General features: G+C 38.3%; 1 protein-coding gene across 1 annotated transcript in view; it reads left to right on the top strand.

The window, feature by feature from the left end:
* The window catches only part of znrf1 (zinc and ring finger 1), a 63,073-nt gene that overhangs the window by 18,427 nt on the left and 19,844 nt on the right, over positions 1–24,802 (top strand). Inside the window, exon 2 of the mRNA XM_084735044.1 lies at positions 24,575–24,670. Within this exon, the coding sequence (XP_084591170.1) occupies positions 24,575–24,670 (96 nt within the window). The remainder of the gene's footprint in view (positions 1–24,574; positions 24,671–24,802) is intronic.

The raw sequence follows: 24,802 nt of genomic DNA, 5'->3' as shown, positions 1-24,802 counted from the left end.
TTTTCTAATGTAGTGTTGCAGCTGACTTTTCTTACTGTACCCACATTTTCTTATCTTGTCTATTAGAGCTGCAATAATGACTGATTATTAATCAATTATTAAGGTAGCAATTATTAAACTACTTTGATAATTTTTTGTATTTTTTTTAAAGAAAAAATGTAAAAATTCTCTGATTCCACCTTCTAAAATGTGAATATTTTCTGGTTTCTTTACTCCTCTAACAGTAAATTGAATATCTTTGTGTTGTGGACTCAACAAGACATTTGAGGAAACACCAATTGACATTTTTCACTATTTTCTGACATTTTATAGACCAAACAACTAATCTATTAATTGACATATTAATTGTGTATATATCAGTTACAGCTACGACAGGAAACTTTCATCTTTTGTTGCCATATATTTTGTCATATTTTGTTTTATTTTTGTGCATCAAAATATAACATCATGAGTAAAATTATATTTAATTCACAATTAATTTTATTAAAATAAAAATGATGATGGTCTTTTTTGCTTATGTAGATGTAGATGACACTTATGTAAAATCTCTTTAAGTGATTTCTTGCTTGTCCCAGTAGTAAGAAAGAATAACTTTTATGAAAACAACATTGATGGAGCACAAAATTACTGCATGAAATAATTAAATCATTATGATTTATGCAGCTGAAGTTTGGACTGTTTGGACAAAATAAACAATATGAAGAGGTTTACTTGGACTTGGAAAATTGTGATTATTTTCTGATATTTTATTGGCCAAAGGATTCATTGAGAATATGATTAAGAGATTAATCAATAATAAACTGAGAATGAAACTAAGTGTTAGTTGTAGTTCTTATAATATAAAAATATATGGCATTTTCTGCTTAAAATATACTGTAGCCTCTGAAAATAATTTTGATTATTATTATTATTATCAGTTTTATTTCATGTGCATTCAGCAAAGTGGTTTGTGTCAGCAAGTAATCATAAGTTGATGCTTTGGTATATAAATATAATATAATATGATGCATTGTAGCAGTCAGAAATGTATAAAACTGCTTAATTACCATAGAAAATGGACAGACCATGATAGGCAGTTATAAAACCACATGACATACATTTGACACAAACTGCGTGACCATACATTGAGTCAGATGTGTTACAGTTCACAAGTTTTATTTGTGATTCTAGTTCTGTGCTTTGAACTCTTGGGGGAAATGTTTCCTCTTTCAGAACTGAAGGGCAATGTCAGTACAAATAGACGTGTCCATTTTTTTTTTGAGGAGATCAAATAACATCATCTTCCACTTTATGCACTAGATGTATCAGTCGATTAGAATAGCTCAGCATAAAGACTTACAACAGTGAAAACAGCTCGTCTGGCTTTGTCCAAAGATAAATAAACAGCCTACCATCACCAAGCCTACCTCTAAGGCTTTAAGGGTGTTATTTCCCCCTGTATCCAGTTTTAATGCTAAGGTAAGCTAACTGGCTGCTGTCCCCAGCCGGAGCATGTGACCGGGGAGCGGGGAGCAGGAGCAGGAGCAAGAGAGGGTTGGATGGAGTGCAGAGCGGCTTTTTTAAAAGGAAGGAGCGTCACCTTATCTCCCTCTCCATCCCACTCCAATTTTGCTCAGGTACTGTTCACACCACGAGTCTGACGCACGCCCAAGTGCCCATTGGAACGACACCCACACTATTTGCAGTCAAAACTCGGCTGTTGCAAGCTCGATAACAGAGTTCACAAAGTACTTTAAAAAGGAACAGAAAAGTCATACAGGTGTACTATCCCTGTATTATGTGATACAAGGAAAAGACTGTCAAGACATTGCTTCAGACGGTAAAGATTCATTTTGGAATCTAAAAAGACAACTTTCTTGAAAGGTAGAGAGAGAGCAGGAGAGAGAGAGTGGGAGGGAGACGGAGACAGTGTGTGAATATGGACAGATGTGCTGATTTGATTTAAACAGCTTATGATCATGAACGATAATGTTACTGTACAGTTCTGTGGTGCATGATTTTTTTACTCCAAGTCTGATTTGTGTAGTTTTAAATACTTGATTATTCCATAATCATAACTACGAATGAGGAGAGAAAGGAAGCGTATGTGTGAAGTGCCGACTGATGATAAACTTTTCTGATATTAAATCCTGATGTTACTGCGCAGTTGTGTGGTTTATACACTGCAGACTTAAATATCTGTCAGTGTATCTGTCAGACAGATGCTCGTCTCCTCCATGTAACATCTGTCACTGCACTGCATTATCGTAAATCATGATGAAGTGTCCAGACGCCGTCTCTCCCTCTTCATCTCCTCTGTGTGTGTCGGTGTTCAATTTGCTGTCGGCTGTGGTCGAAAACATCCTCACTGATGTAAACTGAGTGACACTAATGTAAAGTATCCTGCTGCCTCAATACAAAAACATGAATGCCATGCATCATTTCATCATTATATAGGCTGAAAAAAGGCAAGGATTTCTCCCCTCAGAGGACAATACTTTGTTAAAGAAATAAACTATTATTATATTGTTATTATCAATAATAACTGTGAAGAAATAAATAGATACATTTGAATAGTGACTTTTTCCTAAAATACTGCTGGTTTTGTGATGTTGGAATTTTAAATCTGAAGCCTACAGTGTGCCATAGAAATTTCAGCTGTATATTAAAGCTTTTGGCCAACAGGCTATAGTTTAAACTAAAGCTGAATTACAGTGCAGATTTTTATTTTTCAGAGTGACTGATTTGAGTGGAGTGGGATGAAATCTGAGCTTAGCGGCCTGATGCGACTTTGAGCGGGGAGCAGGGGGGTCAAATAGCTTCATGAGCGAGGATTGGAAATTCTTACCACTCTACTCACATGCTCTGCCCCCAGCTACATATTTAGCATACAGACATGAGATCTTCTCATTTAACTCTCATTATGAATGCAAATGGGTGTATTTCCCAAAATGTTGCACTTTCACAGTAAGTGGTTTTATTTACAGCTCGGTTGGTAACCCTGATTTGGTTTTGAAGGCATCACCTCAGTTTCAGGCCAACTGAACCTTCTTTTAAATAGAGTAGAGCAAACATGAGGAATGGATTAGACTTTGTCTTTATCTGCGTTAATATAAGCTGCTAACTAGCTAACTAATGCTAATGCTAGTTGCAGTAACCTCGTGGGAAACTTGTGTAAGTTACTATTGCATTTACTAAACTCTTGCTTTATTCCCACCAGGGGTTACGTTAGGATTTGTTATGTGGAGGGTTTGAGGGGGATGTGAGCTGGTGCTAGGGATGTGCGTAATTAAACATCTGGTTGATTAAATGTTGCCATTGTCATTTAAACAATTTATGAATATTTTATTAATGCACAACATCATTTCATTGTTGCTTAGATGTTATGAAGCCGTCCACCACTGCCAGCAGCTGGGTGTTAACACAGAGCTGCATTGATCACTGTCTTCCTTTGTCTTTTATGTTGTTGCTGTTGTCATCACTACTGCAATGCACTGTGGGATATATTTGCCGCAATTGGCTTCATACTACATAGTAAAATATTAAATTAAATAAATTAAATAAGTTTTTACTTAACAGCATATTAGTATGGAATTTCGGATTAATGTTAAATCTGCCATCAGTACATTCAGTGTGAGAATGGAAAGTTTGACAGGCATAGCAACAGTAACTAACAGTAGGAGGGCATTGCTTAGCAAAAGGGTCAAGTTGAAGGGCATATTTAGATGAAATTTTTTAGATGAAATCAATAAATTGCTGATAAAATCCAAAAATGAATCAATACCGAACATAATAGCTAGTGGAGCCCTAGATGAAATATTGCTCATGTAACAGCTCATCTTTGCCTAATGACTGTTGAGGGAGCAACATGGCGTGTGTGTGTGAAGCTGCACTGTGATTGTTGTTCAGACTGAGTTACATTCACCGTGTTGTTTACCGATCCCTGTCATGCCCACTGTGTTCTCTGGAGAGAAGGGCTCGGAGGGTTTGATTGAGCATTCAGGGACTCTCTTTGGAGAAAACAGCTTAATTTAACCTCAGATGACGCTAGATCGCACAGACCCAAAGCAAGGGCCATGCTGTCTTCAAGCTGTGGCACTGTCCTTTCTTTTTCTCAGCATAATTATACATTTCTGTCTGTCTCACACACCCAGTTCACCTTTCTCCTCCCTCCGCCTCACCTCCATCTAAGGTCACATTGGCTCCCTGTGTGACAAACAAAACAATATACGCGTTTCTCATTTTTCTTTTTCTGTAAGCTCTCTTCTCTCCACACCCCCGACATTCATCCTCTCCTCTGTCTCTCCATCTCGCTCTGTCTATTTTTCTCTCTCTCTTGTTCTGTCCTGTTCCCATGGAAACTGCTGGTCTTTCCGGTAAGGTAAGGAGACTTTGTTGGAGAGAGTTGCATTAGTTGTACGTTGTGATGTAATCAAGCCAACAGTTTCCAGGGCTGCCGTTTATGGTCATGACAGTGGTAGGCTGCTGACGATCAGGCTTCCTCCTGTCTGACTGTGGCACAGGGATGCTCTCTGAGGTGTGTGTGTGTGTGTGTGTGTGTGTGTTTGAGCATTTCTGTTTATGAGCTAGAGAGGTATACTACAAATACTGCTGTCTCATCCAGTTATTATCTACAATGACTGTGTATGCATTGCTTTATTTGTAGAGCTCTGAATGCAGCGCCCGCTGCTACATAATCAAGGTGGCAAAAACAAAATGGAGGTGACAAAAAGAACCTGGTCACGGTAAACGGTGGGCCAAGTATATCATACATAGCCTAAATATTATGGGTGTGCATGAGTGAATCGTTACATCCCTACTAAATAAAGTGCAGCAGCATCAGAAAGACAAATATTATCCATATAAGAATGAAAACCCCAGCCTTGAGGTCTCAGGCTCTGTAAGACTCAATGGATACTTTTGGTTTATTACAACTTGGACTGCATTTTTGTGGTTTTGGTTATTGTTTTGGCTGTTGTTTCAATAAAAGTATTAAAAAATGCCTCAGATACTGCCTACAATGTGGCATCCGGTGGCGAGTTTTCAAGTCTGTGTACTGTTCCGAAACCACGTAATGTATAAGCCCTGAAACAGAAACACAGCGCCCTGTGTGCCAAATTTTATCTGGTCAGTGGAGGATAGAAATGCTGTTACCTTGGAAATGGATCATGTTACTAAGTCTGCATTATTGTAGCCAGCCTGTGGTGAGCAGAAGGTCTGTGAAGTCTGTGTCAGGTGAAGGAATAATCCAGTAGACTGGGCATTTCCCAGTCGGAGTTTCTCTAGGAGTTGCAGGCGTCTTGACTGCAACTGAAAACTTGACTGACAAAGTTACTGACTGATCATTGCTACTGTGAGTACCCGGTATATAAATTGTACATAATCTCTCTTATTGAATTGAAAAATACAAATACAGACACTGTTATTTTACTGTTATTTTGAATTTTTTGAGTTGTCTTTAGTTTGTGGTTGTGAACTGGATTGAACTGAACTGTTTTGAGGTTGTGGGGAAAACAAAACGGGATCTTTACTGAGTGGATTGATAGATGTATTGGCACTCGGTATTGGTTCATACTCAAAGGTCAGGTATTGGAATTGGTGCAGGGAACATCTTTATTTTTTGCTCTCATTCTTCTCATTATTAATAACACTGTACTCACCAAATTAACTGCAGAGCTTTGGAAATGCAGCAACATCACTTAAAAGTCAAACAAGGCAAAAAGAAGAGAAAGTATTGAGAATATTGAGTATCAGGATATTGTTTTTTGATACTGTATTGATTCTCAAAGCACTGTATGGTGCCAGTTTGATACGTGCAAAGATACGGGCAGTGGTTAATTTTGTGTTGTCTTAAAACTGCTGATTGCTAGATAGCAGTGTTGTTATCTATCTTTACTATTCTGATTGCTTGAAAAAGTAAGTTTTATAGCTGAAAATTTATCAGTATTGTGCTGTGTTCTTCATACCATGACAGTTTTCCTAAAATTAGAGAAAAAAAATACCAATACATCAAGGTGCCTGGGTAGCTCAGTTGGTGAAGTTGGTGATGCTCTGTGTATGGAGGCTGTAAGTCCTTTGCACCGGCGATGGGTTCAATTCCTGCCTTCAGCCCTTTGCAGTGTGTCATCACGCCACTCTCTCTCCCCCTCTCCTGTCATATCTTCAGCTGTCCTATAAATTAAAGGTGTAAAAGCCCCCCCCAAAAAACAATATATCAAGTTGTTTACAGTATTGCAATATACCAGAATGCCAGATTGATACCAGATGCCAATGGATGCCAGATGCCCTGCTACCTATGCATGAGCGTGCATATTGAGCATGTTCACCAGCATCATATGTTTATGCTGGCTGGGCCAGCTGTTGTTGTTTGCACTCAAGTAAGAGTCTACAGCCATGCTAACAGCTGTGAGTCTGTGCTGAAGTCCTGATGTCGGCATACTATGCCCACAATGGCAATGCTTACACTGATGTTAAATAGGTACAATGTTCGTAGCTTAGTGTGTTTGCATGATAGCATTTGCCAATCAGTTTGAAACACAAAGCAAATAGAAAGTATCGAGGTATTGGATAAAATGAAATTCTGTCCCAATAGCAGCTCTCTATGAAAATGTCACCAAGTTGCAAAATCTTGTTCTTTCCTTACAGATTCTGCATTCATATGTAGATATCTTTTTATAGTGATTATATTAATCCATTTGATAGTAGCTGGCAATATACTGACTGATATTCTGACATTGCCGTCTTCTGTGCCATGAGCCCAGCATTAGGGGTATGATGAGAACTACATTACCACAACGCCACGGCCACATGACGCCTACCACAGGTTTAGCTCATTACCATCACCAACGCAATTTTTATTTTGAAGGGATGATCTCATGTTGAGATCAATGTATTGATCTATTGATACACCTAAGGATTGGCACTGCTGTAACACACAAGTCAGGAACACACCCTCTGATTGGTTGACAAGTCAGGAACACAGCCTGTGATTGGCGGACCCAAGGCATCTTGGGATTGCCAAAGGGCGGTTAACAACATGCTAACAACAACTGTTTTCAACATGGCAAATTTGATAAATAACTCTCCAAAAACTTGCTGCAGTCCAAGGCTGTATTACAAAGGTTCTGAAAGGGAACATTTGCACGAATCCTACATTCTAGAGCGCTAGTGTTAGCAGTAGCTTAACGTTAGCATTTCCTGCACAGCTTAGTTCGGGGCCAACCCCATCAATTTTCCAGCAGCTGGGAAATAACAGATGAGATTTTTCTTTGTGTTGAGAAGCTGCAGCATTAATTATCTGACACACTATACTTGTCCTGTACATTTACTGCCAGACTGTCAGCTTGCTGCCAAGTTTTATTTTCTGTATAGATACAAGAATACACAATATACAATACAGCAATCCTCATATTACTTAAGATAATGTGGTGGATGGTGGATAATCTTTGCTAAACTGTTGGATTGTTTACAACCTGATGGTTTGACTGCTCATGTTTCTTGCCCTGAAGGCACTGTCAGCCTCAAATGTGGCACTCTGCAGCTGAGAGATTACTACGTCTAGTTTTTAATAATGTTTCTGGTACAAAGGAAGACAGATAATACTGTTTTTTGATTTCCTCTTTTTCAGATTTTGCAATATCCAAAGCACACTGAATTTCCTGAAAAATATATTGTGTCTCTAGTTAATCAAAAATGGATGGGACCTAAAATTGAACCTTGAGGAATGCCAAAGAGAACAAACTTTTCAAATAAACACCCATACAAAAATGATTCAAGTTACACCTGAATGCAGGTGAACACTTAAGCTGTGTGGAAGTTACTTTCATCAACATAATACATTGGTATCTTAACATCAGCAGTCTTTGTTCTGAGCAGCAGATAGAAGATACTATACTATAAGTAAGACAGTATATATATTTTTCTTTCACTTTAATATCTCGTGCTGGTATCTCTTGTCCTTAGTCACTGTTCCCATTCATACATTTTTCTTTTGTCTCAACATCTGGAATTTAGTCATTTTTATGAAATATGTGTCATTAGTAAACATCTTCAGTGCAACTCTTGCTTCTCTCCCCTTCCATCCTTCCTTGCGCCTGGTTGGCTCTGCAGCGTGACAAGCAGTGTGACTAGAGTTGCTCTCAGACTTTCCATCTGTGGTATTAATGGTGTCTTCTCTCTCCTCCTCTCTGATCTGTCTGCCTGACACCGCCTGCCTGGAGTGCCTCTGTGTGTTAAATCTCCGCCTTCAGTCTGCCATGCCACAGAGCTAAACCCCCAGAGTGGCTTTGTTGTGCTTCTGCAGTAGAATCTCTGCCTTCAGCCTGTCTGCTGGAGAGCTAAATCTCAGCATGGCTCTGTGTGTGAGAGTGTGTGTGTGTGTGTGTACGTGCACGCATCTGCAGCTGAATTAGTTTCCAACTTCCCTGCCACTGAGCTAAAAACCTCCAGTGTCCTCAGTTCTGGCTTTCCCTGAATTAGAGCAAAAATTGACAAAGGCTTCTTGTGCTTGCGGAGCTGATCGTGTCCTTAGCTTTACCTTGATTCCAGTGACTCTGCACTGTACACTTGTCTGTCTTGTTCTTGCGCTTATAAAGTATTTATAAAGAAGTGTTTAGAAGGGGTGTATTGCCAAGGATCAGGCAATACGATATGTACCATGATATGGTGGTTACAATTCAATATATTGTGATACTGTAATCAATGTGATATTTTTTAAAAATCTAATTGTAGGAAAACAGGAAAAATATTTAGTCTTTAGACCCTTGTGCTGAATTTGCCCATTCGGCTGTGATGGTATGGATTTTTTCTTACCGCAGTGAAAAAGCAACACATTCCCGGTGATGGTTTACTGTGACAGTCCAAATAATTATTTTACTGAACTTTCTTGAAGGATACTGTCATAAAAGTAATGTAGTTCATTTGAGGAATAGGGCAGTGTGTAAGGTGTGTGTGTTGTGTATGTGTTTGGCTTTTTTGAGGGAGAGTGAGCAGTGGACTGTGAGTGACGGTGCTGCTAGTGGAACAGAGGAAAAGGTTAGCAGTAAGCTGCCAATCTGGCAGTAAATATAAAGTACAGGTTACAGTGTGTCAGTTAAATGCTGCAGCTTCTCAGGACCAAGAAAAGTCTTGTCTGTTATTTCCAAACTGCTGAAAAAGTGAAGGTGGCTCGCCCCAAAGTACTCTAAGAAGTTAAGGCTTACCTGTGGGCCTACAACATCCGCTCGGTTGTGACAGTATCCCTTTCAAAAGCTTTACAATCCAGACTGCAGTGTCTTTTTGGAGACTTTGTAAAATAAATCCATAATGATAAATCAACACAAAATGTTTTCTGTGATTGTTTATTCATTTTTCTGTGATTAAACTATTGTTGTTAGCATGTAGTTAGCCATCCAATGGCAATCCCATGATGCCTTGAGTTGAGACTATCAACCAATCAGTGACTGTGTTCCTGACTTGTTATGTCTGATTAATAATAATGATAACAACATGAGATTGACTCTATAAAAAACATTTGCAGTGATGACGGTAATGAGCTCAACTTTGTGGTGTACATCACATGACCGTTGGATCCCGGCCATGTGTTCATCATCTTAAAGTGTTAGCTTGCTAAAATTAGGTAATTATCTGAGGCTGAAGGGGATGTTATTACTTTTCCTGATCATTACAGTAAATGAAAACTCAGAGGATTGTCTTATTACAAATTAATACAAATATCATGGCGATCCACCCAATAGCTGTCCAGACAAAAACTTTCACCTGTCTACAATCTAGTGGCACCAGCAGCTCAAGTACAGGCCAGGGGATCAGAAAAAGTAATTGGGTTTTTATTCTTTTAGGATCAAACCATGCATGTCTACTTGCATACGTTGCATTAGTAAAATTGGCAAAATCAATTTGAATAAGGCAGAGAAAACAACAAACAACTGTAATTTTACATTGTATGGAAATATAATCTCTAAAGCAAGCATTAAGCATTTTGTTTCATTCGCCACCATCTCCACTCAGGTTGATATTGATTACACCATTACCTGCAAATTTTACTTGTGGATGGTGACCTTTGCTGTTTACCGTGTTGCTGCTTTTGCTGTGTCACTGCATTTATGTCTGCTGCCTAACTATCTCCTCTTATCATCTGTTTTATTATCTTAAAGTACCCATTTCTAACAGTGCTTTAACATCTGCTGCAGGAGAGATTCTAAAAGTGGCATCCAGGGACCTCTATGGGTCCTTGAGGACCTTCGAAAGGGTCCTCTGCAAAATAAAGGATAGTTTTATTTGAGTAAATACAGACACACAACCCGGCTACTGTTGTGTTCTTCATTTACTTTGAATTTGCATGGGGAAATTGCAAACTTTTCATTATTATTATGATTAATAGTTCAAGTGACAAAAAAATAAGTAATAAAGGTCCAGTGTGTAACATTTATGGGGATTTAAAGGCAGAGTATGATGTTTGCTGGGGTCTGTACCGAACAAACATCTTTATTTCATGTGGAGAACAAGATGCCAGGGCATTAATAATATTTTCTCACACATTTGTCCTCTTTCAAAAGATTAAACTCTTGTTCTGCAATTTGGATATTGCTCTTGGCTGTATTGCGATTTCAGTAATATTGCAATTAATTGTGCAGCCCTAATAATGAAACTAACAGCAATCATATCACAGCTAAACAGGCTTAGTTTTCAGCTGTTGAAAAATAATAATATATATTTTTTAATCCTCTGTACTGGATTGTTACTTGGTATTGGCTGATATGCTGTATAAGTTCATAATCAGTATCAGAAAGGAAATAATGGTCTCATAACATTTCTAGCATTAGGATGTGTTGGCGTAGTTACAGGTGTGACAAAGCACATCTCTGATGAGGTAAGACAAATGAAATACATGTGATGTGAATCTACTTTGTAAGTAGTGAGTAGTGAGTGAGAAATTGTTTCTAAACTATACCTACTTGCAGTTGTTCTCTTTCTATATTTTATTGGTCTCATCTCCTCACTTTCTGCTTCTTTTCTCTTGTTTTGATCCGCCCTTTTTCTGCCGTCCTGACTCTCCTCCTTTTCTCACCACTCTCTCCTCCTCTCACGCTCCCTCCCTCCCTGCTCAATCCCATGATTCAGCCTCACTCCCTCTGTTTAGTCTTAGTTTTCTTGCTTTTCCCCTCTCTATTGGTCCCTCGTGCGCTCTCTTTTTCATCAATTTCCCCTTCAACTTTCTGTCTCGCTTTCCTATGTTTCTGCTTTACTGTCCCCTCTATTCCTCTCCCTCTGTCCTCTTCTCTTCCTCCTCCTCACTTCTGCACCATAAAGTAGACAGCCAGATGATTCATCTCTCCCTCTGCCCCGGACTGTTGTGATCCTTATTTTACTGCACAGTTAAAGCGGACTCCCCCTTCCTCCCCCGACGTCTGTCTGTCCTCTGCAGCTATTGACACTTATCAACTAAAGCGTCTACTGTTAATACAGATAACAGCCTGCGCTCGAAACAATAACCGGGCCTTCATCTGCTCAGTAATTATTGTTCTGCAGATATTTTATGTGAGCTTTGAATACAGTCAGGATTTTACAGTGCTATTGATTTGATCTGGGGGAGTTGTTTGTGCAGACATTACGCTCCCAGGCACTGGTTTGATTTAGACTGGCTCCTCTCGATGAATGTGGCTATCTAGAGTCCACCTGTCCTCTTCTGGACATTATTCATCATCATGAGACAGGCTGATCCATATTTTAATCATATTCTTAGTCTGATGCAGAATTGCTACGTCTCACATAGTGTTGCATGGTATACCGATATTAGAAAGGTATTTCGGTACCGAGCTGTTAATAATGATACAATACCACTTTTTATTATACTTTGTGATACTTTGTGAATGACAGCGTTTTAATAAGAACCGTATAATTCCAGATTCCCGTTCAAATTAATTTCTACAATAACAATATTAATAAACTGACAATAAAATAGCTCAAACTTATCATAAATATCCATCATCTGTGGTCAGCGTTTAAAGCCATTTATGTCTGTCTTATCAGGACTGCCGTCTTATATATTATTCCACTATTTTTCCTGGTGTTTTAGGTTTTGATGTGGTATCATTTGAGTATCAGTATTGAGATATTTTAGGCAGGTATCGTACCAAAGTCAAAATTTTGGTATTGTGACAACACTAGTTTCACTGTCATTCATTGCTTACGAGCGTCTTTACTGAGGACTGGTTGAGGTGTTGTTCCATACGACTGATGACACAGAACCAGTCATTGAGAGTCTTGATGAATGAGTCACTGTTTGCAGACTGATATCCATTCACCTCATTTAAAAATACATTTATACCACAGCATGTTCCTGCAGGGTTCAGCTTCCACTTGAACCACGCATCCACTTTTTTTTATGACATCATACTTGACATTTAAACACATTCACACCTTCATTGAGGACTTTAACTGTATTTATTTCTTCAACCTCAAACTGCAATAAATGGATTAAGAGTAAATTCAGAGTGGTAGTTTTAGTCATCAAGAAGAAAGAATTTGTCCCAGAAACACAATTTATGGCCTTTGATATGGGGTTAATCATTGCGTCTTTTCAGTAGAATAATGAAATTACACATTTTAATAAAATTGTGCTGAAAACACATGGAGAACTTTAAAAATAGTTGTGTTTTGTCTGGAGTAATATCTGCAAAGTTTCTTGTCAGAGTGCTTACAAGCTCCACTAATCAGAGGCTTGAGACACAAAACCCAGAGCACAAAAAGTTCAACAGCAACAATATCATCACAGAACTCTTTTAAGAGAGATTACAGTGCTCAGAGTTTTGCAAAGTGTGGGGGACTTCCTCCTTCCCCAGTAGAAATGAGGTCTTGTACCTGGTCATGTCTACAAGGGAACCCTTAATTTATGAAACGCATTGTTTCTTCATTGTGCACCTTGTAAAAGAAAATCTGTTTTATGTTTATATGTTTTAATATGACAATGATGTGATTAAAACCAGGTTAGCTTTAGGAACAGAACACATCTGAATAGGGTTTAGGACAGATCATGGTGGGTGTGGGCTTCTCTTCTAGACGTGATTCTTGGAGCTACATGATCAACCACCATCCTAAACTCCCCACCCTTACTTTCTGCCTCACTACACAATGTGCACACTGCTTTCTGTATTGGCACTCAATATTTGCTATGTATCTAAAGCCAGTCACAAACTGTTTTTTTTTTTTTTTTTGAACAAATGATCAAACACAAATAGCTTCAAGCAATTTTCTCCACCTACTTTTTAAATGACGGAAACACACACACTCAAAAAATCACTGGAGTTCATCAGCAGATTATTGGTTTCAGCACTGTGTACACTCTGCAGAGTGATAACTGCCACTAACATTATCCGCGTATAAGAACACTGACCTTAAGGTAATTAAAAGTTGTTAAGTAAGGGATGAAGTACAGTGAGGAAGCAATTATTACCGAACAAGCCCTGTCAGGCTGATTCAAGATCCTTAAAGTGACTTTATTACATGACATAGTAACGTAGACAGTTTCACAAAAAAAATGTCAAAGCCTATCATAACCAAAGAGTCTGGGCATTAGGTGTCAAAGGTTAATTTAATCATAAATCAACTCAGTATAAATATAGGCTAACTTGATTTAGCTGATGAACCAAGAAATATTTAGACTAGTCATATTTACAATATTGCATATTATCATATTATGTTAATGTATATTGTCAGGCCTGCCCCTAATTTAATTTAAACCTAGCCAACTTGTAAATAAATAAATGCTTAGATATGCTTATAGCTCTTTTATGATGAGTTTTTCTGATCCTAGTCTCTCAGGAAATTGCCATTGTTGCGGTAACACATGGAGCCACTGCGAGCCAGCGTGCAAAGTGATATCTGAGTCTAAAGGTTTCAAGTGGAAACGTTTATTAGTGTCTAGCCCATTCAAGTTAATGCTGTCACAGTGTTATTGTCTATTAAGTGTGTATTAGCAGTTGAGTGACTTGTTATGTTCTCTAGATGATGACCTTAATACCCTCAGTGATAATAGTGGAGTAAAATACCATTAACTGTAAGTGTAGCCACGCTGCAGTGGAAACATAAAGCTGTATTCTGCTCAACTAACTAAGTTTGAGTAAGATAAATTATCCTATTTCTGAGTACTCTTATTGTTTAGCTTGTTCTGGCTCTTCTTCATTACAACACTGTTGCTATTCATTTCTGAGTTTTTTTATGACTGAGGCTTATTTATTCACTTCTGTGTTTGCCTTTTTAAATTTACACTAACAGATCAGATCAAATAATAATATGGTCCTGTAATCACCAACATTATATTCTTGCCAGACAACACTTCAGAGGTTGCTTTTTGAACATCTCAACACATCAACTTCACAGAACAACAAATTTTATTCATAATGTTTGTAATGAAATACATGCCCCTTATTTTGAAAGGCAGTTGTTAAGAAGCAAATAAAGTGCTAATTACACTGTTTGTTTGTTTTTTTTACTAGTAAACTATATATGTATGTGCTCTTTTCTCCTGTATTTAATTTTTTTCATTATGAAAACACAGCAGTCTAAAAAATAGCTTTCTGTGGTGTTGTACTGACAGTCAGATTACTTTATAATTAGAAATTATACAGGCTTATCTGTGCAATAAAAGATTTGTTTGTTTTTTTTAGCTTAGCCTAGCTTAGCGCAAATACTACATACTACTTAGAAGGCTTACTGAAACTTAGCAAACTTAGCAAAAATAGAGGCAGGGTGAATGTTTTTTCAAATCAGGGCATGTTGCTTAGCCTTTTTGCTGACACAATATAGATTAAGACATCATTAGGAAAAACCGAAACAATCTGATGTTTGCACATTTGTGCTGCTTCCAGTCAGGAGACAGTGTAAGACTAAACCTTTAAAAGCCAGTCAGCTTCAACAGGCTGCAGCACAGACACAAAAATGGACCTATCTGTGCAAACACTTCATACCCAGTGTAGCTGTACTGTTTATCTGGAGCTCCACTTCCTGCTGACAGACACTTCATGGTGCTTCCTGGGCACAAGTATCTTTGTTAGTCTTGAAGTCTTCATCAGTGGACAGTGGTTATTTGGGTGCTGCGTCAGGGTCTCAGGCTGGGCCAGGCTGCCAAGGGTTGATGAAATATGCATTGGCCAGAGATTGAGTTGAGTGACCTCGAGAATTGTGTGTGTGTGTGTGTGTGTGTGTGTGTGTGTGTGTGTTGTCTGTGCAGGGGTTGACAAGAATAAGTCTCCATGGGACCATTTAATAGCACTTCAGTTCAGAGTGTGTGACGGCTCTATCTTTCCAGCCTCTTTCACTGTTGTTATTGCATAGTCATGCAAGGTGTGCGTGGGTATGTGAGTGTACATGCACGTGTGTGAGTGCGTGAGCTGCCTGTGTATTTTCAGGGTATTCCTGCCTCAGACAGGTAGATTGGAGACCAGATTGCCTGTTGGTTTAAATCTGAGCTCATGTGCACAGATTCTCCCTTCCCTCTGCACATATGGAATTACATTTGTGCCTCAATTCTCAGACTGTGATGGGACATTTCAAGTACAGAAAACAACTTGCAAGCTAATAAATATATTTGAAAGATCTTAATCTTAATTGTAGGTATGTTTTCAGATTTAAACTGGCAAAAACTTTTCATGCTCAGAATTGAGACATAAATATTGTGCATTGCTGTATACCTTATGTATACTCAGAACCTGAATATGTCTAAATTAATTATTAACTAAATTAAACAAAAAGACTGCACTATGTGCAGATCTCCACCAGACAACCCAAAAATTATATTATTAATTATATTAAGATTTGGATATAATCCCTTTGTAATAACCAACATTTTGATTTGTAATTGTAATTTAATTACATATTTTTTTCAGTAGATGAAACAGATTACAATTACATTATTTTGGAATTTGATTACTCTCCATCACTGCCAGTATTATAGTACACACTTGTGTGAAATCTTGTCGAGTTATGGCCAAAAATTTGTTTTGTGAGGTCACAGTGACCTTGACCTTTGACCATAAAAATGTAATCAGTTTATTCTTGAGCCCCAGTTGCCCAGTCATTTGTGTCGAATTTGAAGAAAGTCCCTCAAGGCATTCTTGACATATCGCATTCACAAGAGAGGGATGACCCAAAAACACAAGGCTTCTTCTATAACTCCATGTCAGCTGTCACTGCGGTGGAGGTATAGAAATAGGTTTTTCAACATTTTTCAAAAATTGCGAACCACAGAGGTTCTTCAGCATACAGTGCTGAATGTGGACAAAAAAATACACATACACGCAGGTTATATGTGTCAGAGATATTGAATATAGTGACCATACAGACATGGTCGTTCAAAACACCCTCCTTTAACAGGCTTAGATTACATTTTCTACTCACAGATATCTGCACTGCTCTGTATGGGTTAACAGGTTTTCCTCTGGCCCAACAATCCCCAGTTTGCATTCATGTATATTGTATTATATAATATTAATTTGCATTAGTTTATTATCAGTGCCTTTCTTTCCCTTTTGAGGCTTCTCTGTTCAGTGGAGAGCAAAATGCTTGTGTTGGAAACAGCGTTGATGCTTATTATTTTTCTCTCGGTTTCAGTTAAATCTCTCTGCTGTGAAATGAAGAGAAGTTTATTTAAAGGCACCATAGGCTTGCAAATCATTATTTTTATCAGTCAGCATACCAGTATTTGGACATTTTTGCTCTGAAATATTTTGTCATGATTGTGATTAAGATCAAAATGATAATATGAGGATGAATCTCTGTTAATTACAAGTGCATTCGTGTGATCTTAATTACTTTTTCCATAATTGACTGTTTCTGTTGTTATAATTAGTGTCTAATTTTCAGTAGATACACTGTTGTAAATTTACCTAGTGTTTTGTAATGATTGAAGGGAGCAGATTTGCCCCTTTTGATATTCACCAAAGCTTGGTTTCACTTGAGGCAAGAGTGTGACAGTCCCCATCTGACAGAGAAGTTTTCAAGGATCCATCTGCTGTTGGAAAAATCCAAGAACAAAGATATATGACAGTGTTCTGGCAAAATAAATTTCTGCATTTCTTTCCTTTTTCAAATACTGTGGTATGTGCTCATCTCCTTTTGTGACTGTACAAAGTTGCAACCAGTGTTATGAGATACTGCTACTAATAAAAAAAAATAAAATAAAATAAAAATAAATGTACCGAAAATTCAGATTGGTCTGAACTGATTTAGCGTCATTGTTAAAACATTAATATCTTGCATCATCTGGATGTATTCCACTGAAGTCGTCTCACTTCATACATATTACATTTGTTTTGCTACAGTATAAGAAAAGTCTGCTGTAGTTAAACATGACCAATCAGGCATGGCTGCTGATCATGTGGTGATCCTTATGATTTAGTAAGACACTGTCATCCCAGTGATGAAGCAGCTGCAGGAAAATTCAAACTGGAAGCCTAACAACTGATTTAGCATTTGAGTCATTATCCAGCTTTGATCCCCACCGCTGGCTGAATGTTAATTATTGTATCACAGCATAGCGCTGCTTTTCTGTGCAACTTTGATTCACTGATGTTTTTCATCACTAAAACATCACAGAGGGCTGACCAAAAACAGGATAACACAACATTCAGTTTAGTTCAAGTGTGCGCTCACAACGCAGAGAAGGAAATTAAAATATGCAGCACCTGCAGCTATTACAAAAGACAAATGGAAATGAATGAGCTGAGCTGCATTTTAAAATTAGAATTATCATCATTATTTGTAAATTAATTCCTCATCTAAATGCAGTGTTAATACTATGGGTGCAGTGAATAACAATTTTATGAACAAAATCAAACATCACAATAGTTTTGACCAAAACATTGATATCAATATTTATAGGGTTAGGGTGTTTATTAAAATATTGCCCAGCCATAGGTATTACTATATTTTATTTACACGGAGAACTACAGTATGTGTTTCAGAGTTACTATTAATGCAGTAAACTATCCAGTTACAGTTGATGTTATTAGGATGTTATTAGCATAGAAATTAGTTATTTGTGGAACGTTGTGTTATTTTTACCAGCCGCATCAGCGTGGCTGTTACTGAATCTGTGTGTGTGAGTCATCACGGCAAAATGTGGTCCTGGACACCTGCTGCGGTGAAAACCACCACAGAGATAGTTTTGAGTATTTTGCCAGAAGTTTATGTCTGTGGACAGATTTTGTCATCAAACGCAGTCATTACACTTCACATGTGTGTAATTGAAGGTCCATTTCTAACAAGGACATGGTTCAAGCAAGAAGGTGGAGGTTGGGACCGGTGACCCCCTGGCCCACTTTTTTATTTGTGCGTATAATTGAGATGAAAATGAAGACAGAGTTCGAAGATGGGTGGGGTCTGAATAAAGGCAGAAGTAGGGAGTAAGAAGTGGGGAAGGGACCACTGGCGTCCCTACCTAATGTCCCTGGCCCACATTTTTTCAGCCTTTGAGTAGGACAGCAAGTAACAATTATTTTGATTGTTGATACATCTGTCAATTATTTTCTTGATTAATTGATAAATTAATCCTGTCACAATCTTGTCTGTAATGATTATTTCCATTATCGATCAATCTGTTGATCATTTTCTCCACTGATTGATTAATTGTTTGGTTCATAAAATGTCAGAAAGTTAAAGATGATACCCTCAAATGTCTTTTCTTTGTCCACAACCCAAAGATATTCAGTTTACTATCAGACAGGAATAAAGAAACCATGAAATAGAAACACTTAAAAAGCTGTAATCAGAGAATTTTTTTCATTTAATGTAATAATCGATTAATAATAGATGAATAGATTAATCGTTGCAGCTCTACCTTTATTTATCCAGTGAAGTTTCTCTTAGAGGAAGCCTCTCTTTTGCAGAACGTCCTGATCACAGTTGCATAGTTACACACTTTCACACAGCTGCGCGCTACAACCACAGTCTGATCTGCTGGTGATCTGCAGCTCCACTGCTGCAGTTGGGGTTACCCCAGGTTTGTTTCTCACCCATATTTATCCTGCCAGCCTGGAGATTGAACCAACAACCTCCTGGACACATGAATACTACCCATGGGTCTAAATATCTAAACAATCCAATGCATTTTTTTGGGCTTAAAGCTTTTAACACTGCCAAAACATAGGTGACCTGTACTATATTGTGCCTGAACACATCCTTTGTACACACAGCCAGAGCACTGCAGCTGCAGTTTGAACTTAACTGGCTGCAGGAACACAGGAGTTTGTATAACAAAAAAAGTAGCACATTCCCTCTGCTGCTTTTAAGAAGTGCTGATCAGCTTGAAATTAGAATCACAGGGGAATCAAATCAAAGATGCAGGTTGCATTTTTTGTATTCCTGCTGCTGCAGAATCATTTTTTTGTTTGTTTGTCAAAAGTTTTATGAAGTCTCGGTCAGAAGTGCACATGCAGGATAGGCAGAGCAGGACACACACACACACACACACACACACACACACACACACACACACACACACACACACACACACACACACACACACACACAGAAACACAATGAGTACGGAGGCACACTTCACACCTTTTGACACAGACTTTCCAAGAGAATCAGTGGCAGGACAGTGGTGCAGCTGACTGAAGCTGTTGGAAATCATGAGAAAAGAAAAGGAGAAACGGCAAAAATTAAGTGTGAGACATTAAAACAAAAGGGGAAGGTAAACAGCTCAACAGTCTTGAAGCCCTCACTGCTGGAGAGTTTGACAACATTCACAAAGTTACAGATTCAGCCTTGAATAGCTGCTAACTGTAAATCCATTAGCGCAGTGGCTGGCGATCCATCTATAACCCGTTCAGATTCTTCCACGCAAAATAACAGTCTGTGGGAAATCACTCTGTTTATAACATGTTGGGAAATTGGTCAGTTAGTTTAGTTTAAACTAAAGTAACAGTTTTCAGCTCTGTTGTTCCTCTGTGTATTGGAGCAGCAGCCTGAAGAGAAACCTGCTGAATGTGTTCGTATTGATTGTATTTTCTGGCTTTGTTTGTGGTTAGATGGGCTTGCTGACTGAGTGCTTGTTTACTTGCTTGTATGAGGCTTAAATTGGCCCCTAAATGTCTGTGACAAAATGCACATGGTAGTCCTGGGAAAGGTAATAGTTTCAAACATTATGATTTTATTCTATTTCTTGATGAGGTCAAAGTATATATAAGTTTTGGATGTTTTCTTTTTTTCATTTTACCCTGTATGTCTTTTTTTTTTTTTTTTTTTTTTTTTTTTTAGATCTTCTTTACACAGGTTATGTTGTCTCAAGCTGAATTCATCCTTCTCATTAACATTGATAGGCTACTGCATCCTTTTCATTTGTCCTCACTGTCCCCTCCACAGCTGTAGTGTGCTATTAGTAAGTTGAACATTTACAGCTGTGTAGCTGTGGACTTCTGCTGGACTTCTGCTGGACGTCTTATTGAAGAGTGTGCTCAGGCCATGGACAAATGAGTTTGTTGGGTTCAAGGCATAAGCCTGTAGGGGATCATGCGATCGCTTCTGTATGTGTGTGGGTGTGTGTGTGTGTGGTCACCTCTTCCCATTCTTGTGGACGTGATATCTCAAGAACACTTTGAGGAAAGTCCTTCAAATTTGGCACAAATGACCACCTGGAATCAAAGATGAACTGAATAGATTTTGGTGGTCAGAGGTCAAAGGTCACAGTGACCTCACTAAACTAATTATGACTAAATTGCACACAAATGTCTAATATGATAAAATGATGAGGTGATGACATTTTATATCCAAAATGTCAAAGGTCAGCTTCACTGTGACATCATAATGTTCATCAATGTTCAGGGGTCTCATTAATCTTTGTGGAACTTTGCAAATGCTGGATGCATCTGGCAGATGTGGTGGGATTGCAGTAGGTGCTTCACCATCTGTTGCTGGTGGGGATCTGCGTTTTATAATCTCCTAGATTTTATTTTGACTTTGGATGCATGTATGTAGATCTATGTTTAATGTTTCCTAGTAAAGTAAATATGCCATCTATGACATACCATAAATATACTGTTTGTTAAAATGTAAAATTAATTAAAAAAAACAAAACTTAAATGTGTAATTTGTGAGCTCAAAATATTAATTAATTTGAAAATTAAGAGTTTTATTTTCTAAAAACATCCACGTGTTCTTACATAAATGACAATGTGCTTGATTATGATGCAAAAACAGAATTCTTGATATTTCAGAATTTAACATTAAAATCTGTCTCCTCAGCAGCAGTCAGCTAAAAAAGGCTGGATTCATTTTATATAAAGCATCTCATTGCTGTAGATACTAAAAGTGCTGTGTGCAGTTTACCCACATCACCTGCAGTCCAGAATGATGACAGTCAAGAAAAATATTTGAGAGAAATGTGCCAGTTTGACATAAACCAACTCCTGTACGGTGCAGGATTACTGGCACAAGCTCCTCAAACACACACGCGTGTGTGCTCTCACAACACACACACATTCTCACATAGGCACTACTATAATTAATTTATGATCCAGTCCTATGATTTATTTTTGTCCCTATCTGACCTTATGCGCTGCTTGAATATGAAAAGTCCTCCAGGATTTGTGGTGCTTGGCTGAGTTGAAGGCAAACACACACACACACACACACACACACCCTGACTGCACAGCGAGAGTCCTGCTGGACCATGTATCATAACCCTTCATTTCTCCTCAAACGCCTGAACTCTCTCACCTTCTTCTGCACCTCTTTTTCACTCATTTCCTCCATCTCTGTCTCTGCTCGTCCCTGTGGAGCGTCTGAAAATAGCAGCCAAGGGAAAAGTGGGTCAGCTGCCATGTGGAGGGGGGGTCTGTGTATGGTGAATTTGTCTGTGAGTGTAACCTAACAAATTGTCAAACTACTGTACCTCCGCATCTCAGATGTTGAAGCTTTTTTATGAACTGTTGTGCAACATTTCTGAGACAAACAGCTGATTGTGTTTGCAGAGCGCTCCAATCATGAAGTAAGAAACACACAAACAAGTAGTAACAAACATCCATCCTTTAATCTACAAAATGTCTAGTTTTCACTATTGCCCTTTTCTTCAAAGGCACACATTAACCCCCAAATCAAAAATATATATTTTTCATTTGGCTTTTAGTCCTATTTATCCATCTAGATTGTCTTGGTGTGATTTGCAGAGTTTTGGAGATATGAGCCATAGTGACACCTGCCTTCTCTCCAATATAATGGGACTAAATGGCACTTGGCTTATGGTGCTTAAAGCACCAACAACATATATTTGTGCCATTAGGTAAGTAAAGGCAAACATCTCTATGGCTGAGATATCCAGAACTCTGCAAGTCAAAAAAAAACAAACAAACAAAAAAACAATCCAGATGGATAAATAGCACTGCAGCCCAGATGAAAAATGTGTTTTTTTGATTTTGGGGTGAACTGTCCCTTTCTAAAAGATATCTAGTTTACAGTGACATAAAACGATAAAAAACAAGCAGCAGGTCCTCACATTAGAAACAGTTGAAACAGTGAATGATTATCTGTCATTAACTAACTGATTACAGGTCCAGTAATTTCAGAACTAATAATTTTTTCTTCTCATGAAAGAAAAATAAACATTTTATACAGAGCTCTGGTTTTATTGAAAGATGCCCACGGAAACGACACCCCCAGATTTCTGCTGAGCTGTGAGCAGGTTCTCTTCTTCAAACTGTTCTCCAAATTTTCTACACCTCTCTAAACTTAAAACAATACAAAGATCAGGCTGGTAAGGGTCCAGTGTGTAAGATCTAAAGGACTGTATTGGCAGAAAATGACAGAAATGGAATATAATGTACATAAGCATGTTTACATTAGTGTATAATCATCTGAAAATAAGGTCGGTTGTGTTTTTATAACCTTTGAATGAGTTGTTTAGATATACAGAGTGTGATCTGGTTTAGTAAAAGATACACTGCATCATGGGAAGTGTGAAAATTCAGTATACCTCAGCCTCTCCTGCACAGATTTTGACTGCTTGCATGATCTTGCATGTTCACCAGTTATATGAACATGCTACACCAAGTCACTGGAGTAACTCTTTAAGTTCTGGTGCATTTCTTTATTGCAAACAAGTGTCAGTTGCAGGACAAGGACAAAAGAGAAAAAAAACAACAGGACAAAGCAAACTAGACCTACAGTACCTAACACTGTCAGGAATATCTACCACCAACCTGAGAACTGCAAAGTGTGCAAATCCCCTTTCAGATAAAACTGTCCCAAAAGGGAACGTGCCCAAAAAGGAAAAAGTGTTCTCAAAGAAAACCCCAAAGGAAAGCCCCTGGCAGCGCTGCTAGTTATATATATGTAAATCTCATTAAACCGCCACATGATTGTAGAACATATAAGATCTCTGTCTGTTCAGAGCAGATGCTATTAGACTGTAGCTTTCATCTTTAATCAGTGAAAATGAAAAGGTTTCAAAACAGAATTTGCACAATGAAGCTTGTACTTTTTTAGCATTTGTTGATACCGTAACTTGATTTACATAACAAGTAACAAAAAAACACAAGTCAAAAACCTGCTAAAACACGTCATGATCTGAGTGATCTGAGTCATCCCGGACTTCTGTTTAAAGTGAACGCTGTTTTGATGAGAGGTCTCCTTTATTAAGGAGCAGTCGTGTCTGTTTCCAGCTTTGTGCAAACTCGGCTCATGTGGCCCAGTGGTTGATCTAATTATCTGTTATGTGTTAAACTAATACAGTTAGGCCTAATGGGTCCACGCCAAACAGCACAGGAGGGGGCTTCTGAGACGGCTCCAACATTATGAAACAACAAGCAGAGGTAGTGTGTGAGAAACGTTTGAGACGCGACAAAAGCGGGAGGATCCATGCCCTCTAGAATTTGACACTGCAGACTTTTCTGATTTGTTATTTTAGGTTGATCTCATCAGGCTGATGTATGTTCAAGTGTAAATTTTTCTGATAAATTTAGTGTTAATTAGTTATTTGGTTCCATAAAAAGACAACGTCATGACGTCAGCACTGCTAAACAGCAGCACTAGGATATTTTGGCTTCATTTTTGTGCAGTGGAAGAAAGTGGGGACGCATCGTCCATTTTTATTCATGTCAGTGGTTCAAAACCTCGGTTTCGTCAAACTGCATTCAAATATTTTTCTTCTGATTTTTGGTTCTTCTGTTTTCATCTGCCAGATAGCTGTGCATTTCAGCGTATGACATGAATGTGACTGTCGGAGACTCAGAGGGGACGGTTTCAGTCCAGGCATCTCTGTGCTTTAAACCACAGCAAGATGTGGCACAGCATCTACACCTAGTTTGTCATGGGTTGTCATTAGATGGGATCCAGGGGCCCTGAAGAAAAACAGCGACACTTAAGTGGCCTTGCGATGGGTAATTTATCATCAGGGCTCCAAGACTTTAGCTCATCACCTTAGAAGATAAATCGGTGTCACCATTTAAATCTGAAAGAGACTTTTAACTTTCTTTTATGTAAAAGCATCTAACAAAAAAAAAAAAAACGTTGGCATATACTTTCTAATAATGTAACAAACTGTTAACTGGATACAAGGTGCTCTACAAATTTTCGCTGATCTGTTCTCTGCTGTTTCTCCTAGGATTCAAGTGTCCTGTCTGCTCCAAGTCTGTGGCGTCCAATGAAATGGAAGTTCACTTCATCATGTGTCTAAGCAAGCCCCGCCTCTCCTACAATGGTAAGGAAGGCTTCTGTTTGTTTCTGTGGTTACCTTTTTTTTATATGACAGGAGGCTGCTGTAGATCTGATACTTGGAAGGAAAAGCTGAGCTCACTGGTGTGCCAGTACATAATAAACTGAATTTGGCGCT

Source organism: Lutjanus erythropterus, chromosome 13, assembly GCF_056507025.1.
Source record: "Lutjanus erythropterus isolate fLutEry1 chromosome 13, fLutEry1.hap2, whole genome shotgun sequence".
Classification (NCBI taxonomy): Eukaryota; Metazoa; Chordata; class Actinopteri; order Lutjaniformes; family Lutjanidae; genus Lutjanus; species Lutjanus erythropterus.
The sequence above is the reverse complement of the archived record's forward strand: the minus strand, read 5'-3'. Positions and strand labels throughout refer to the sequence as shown.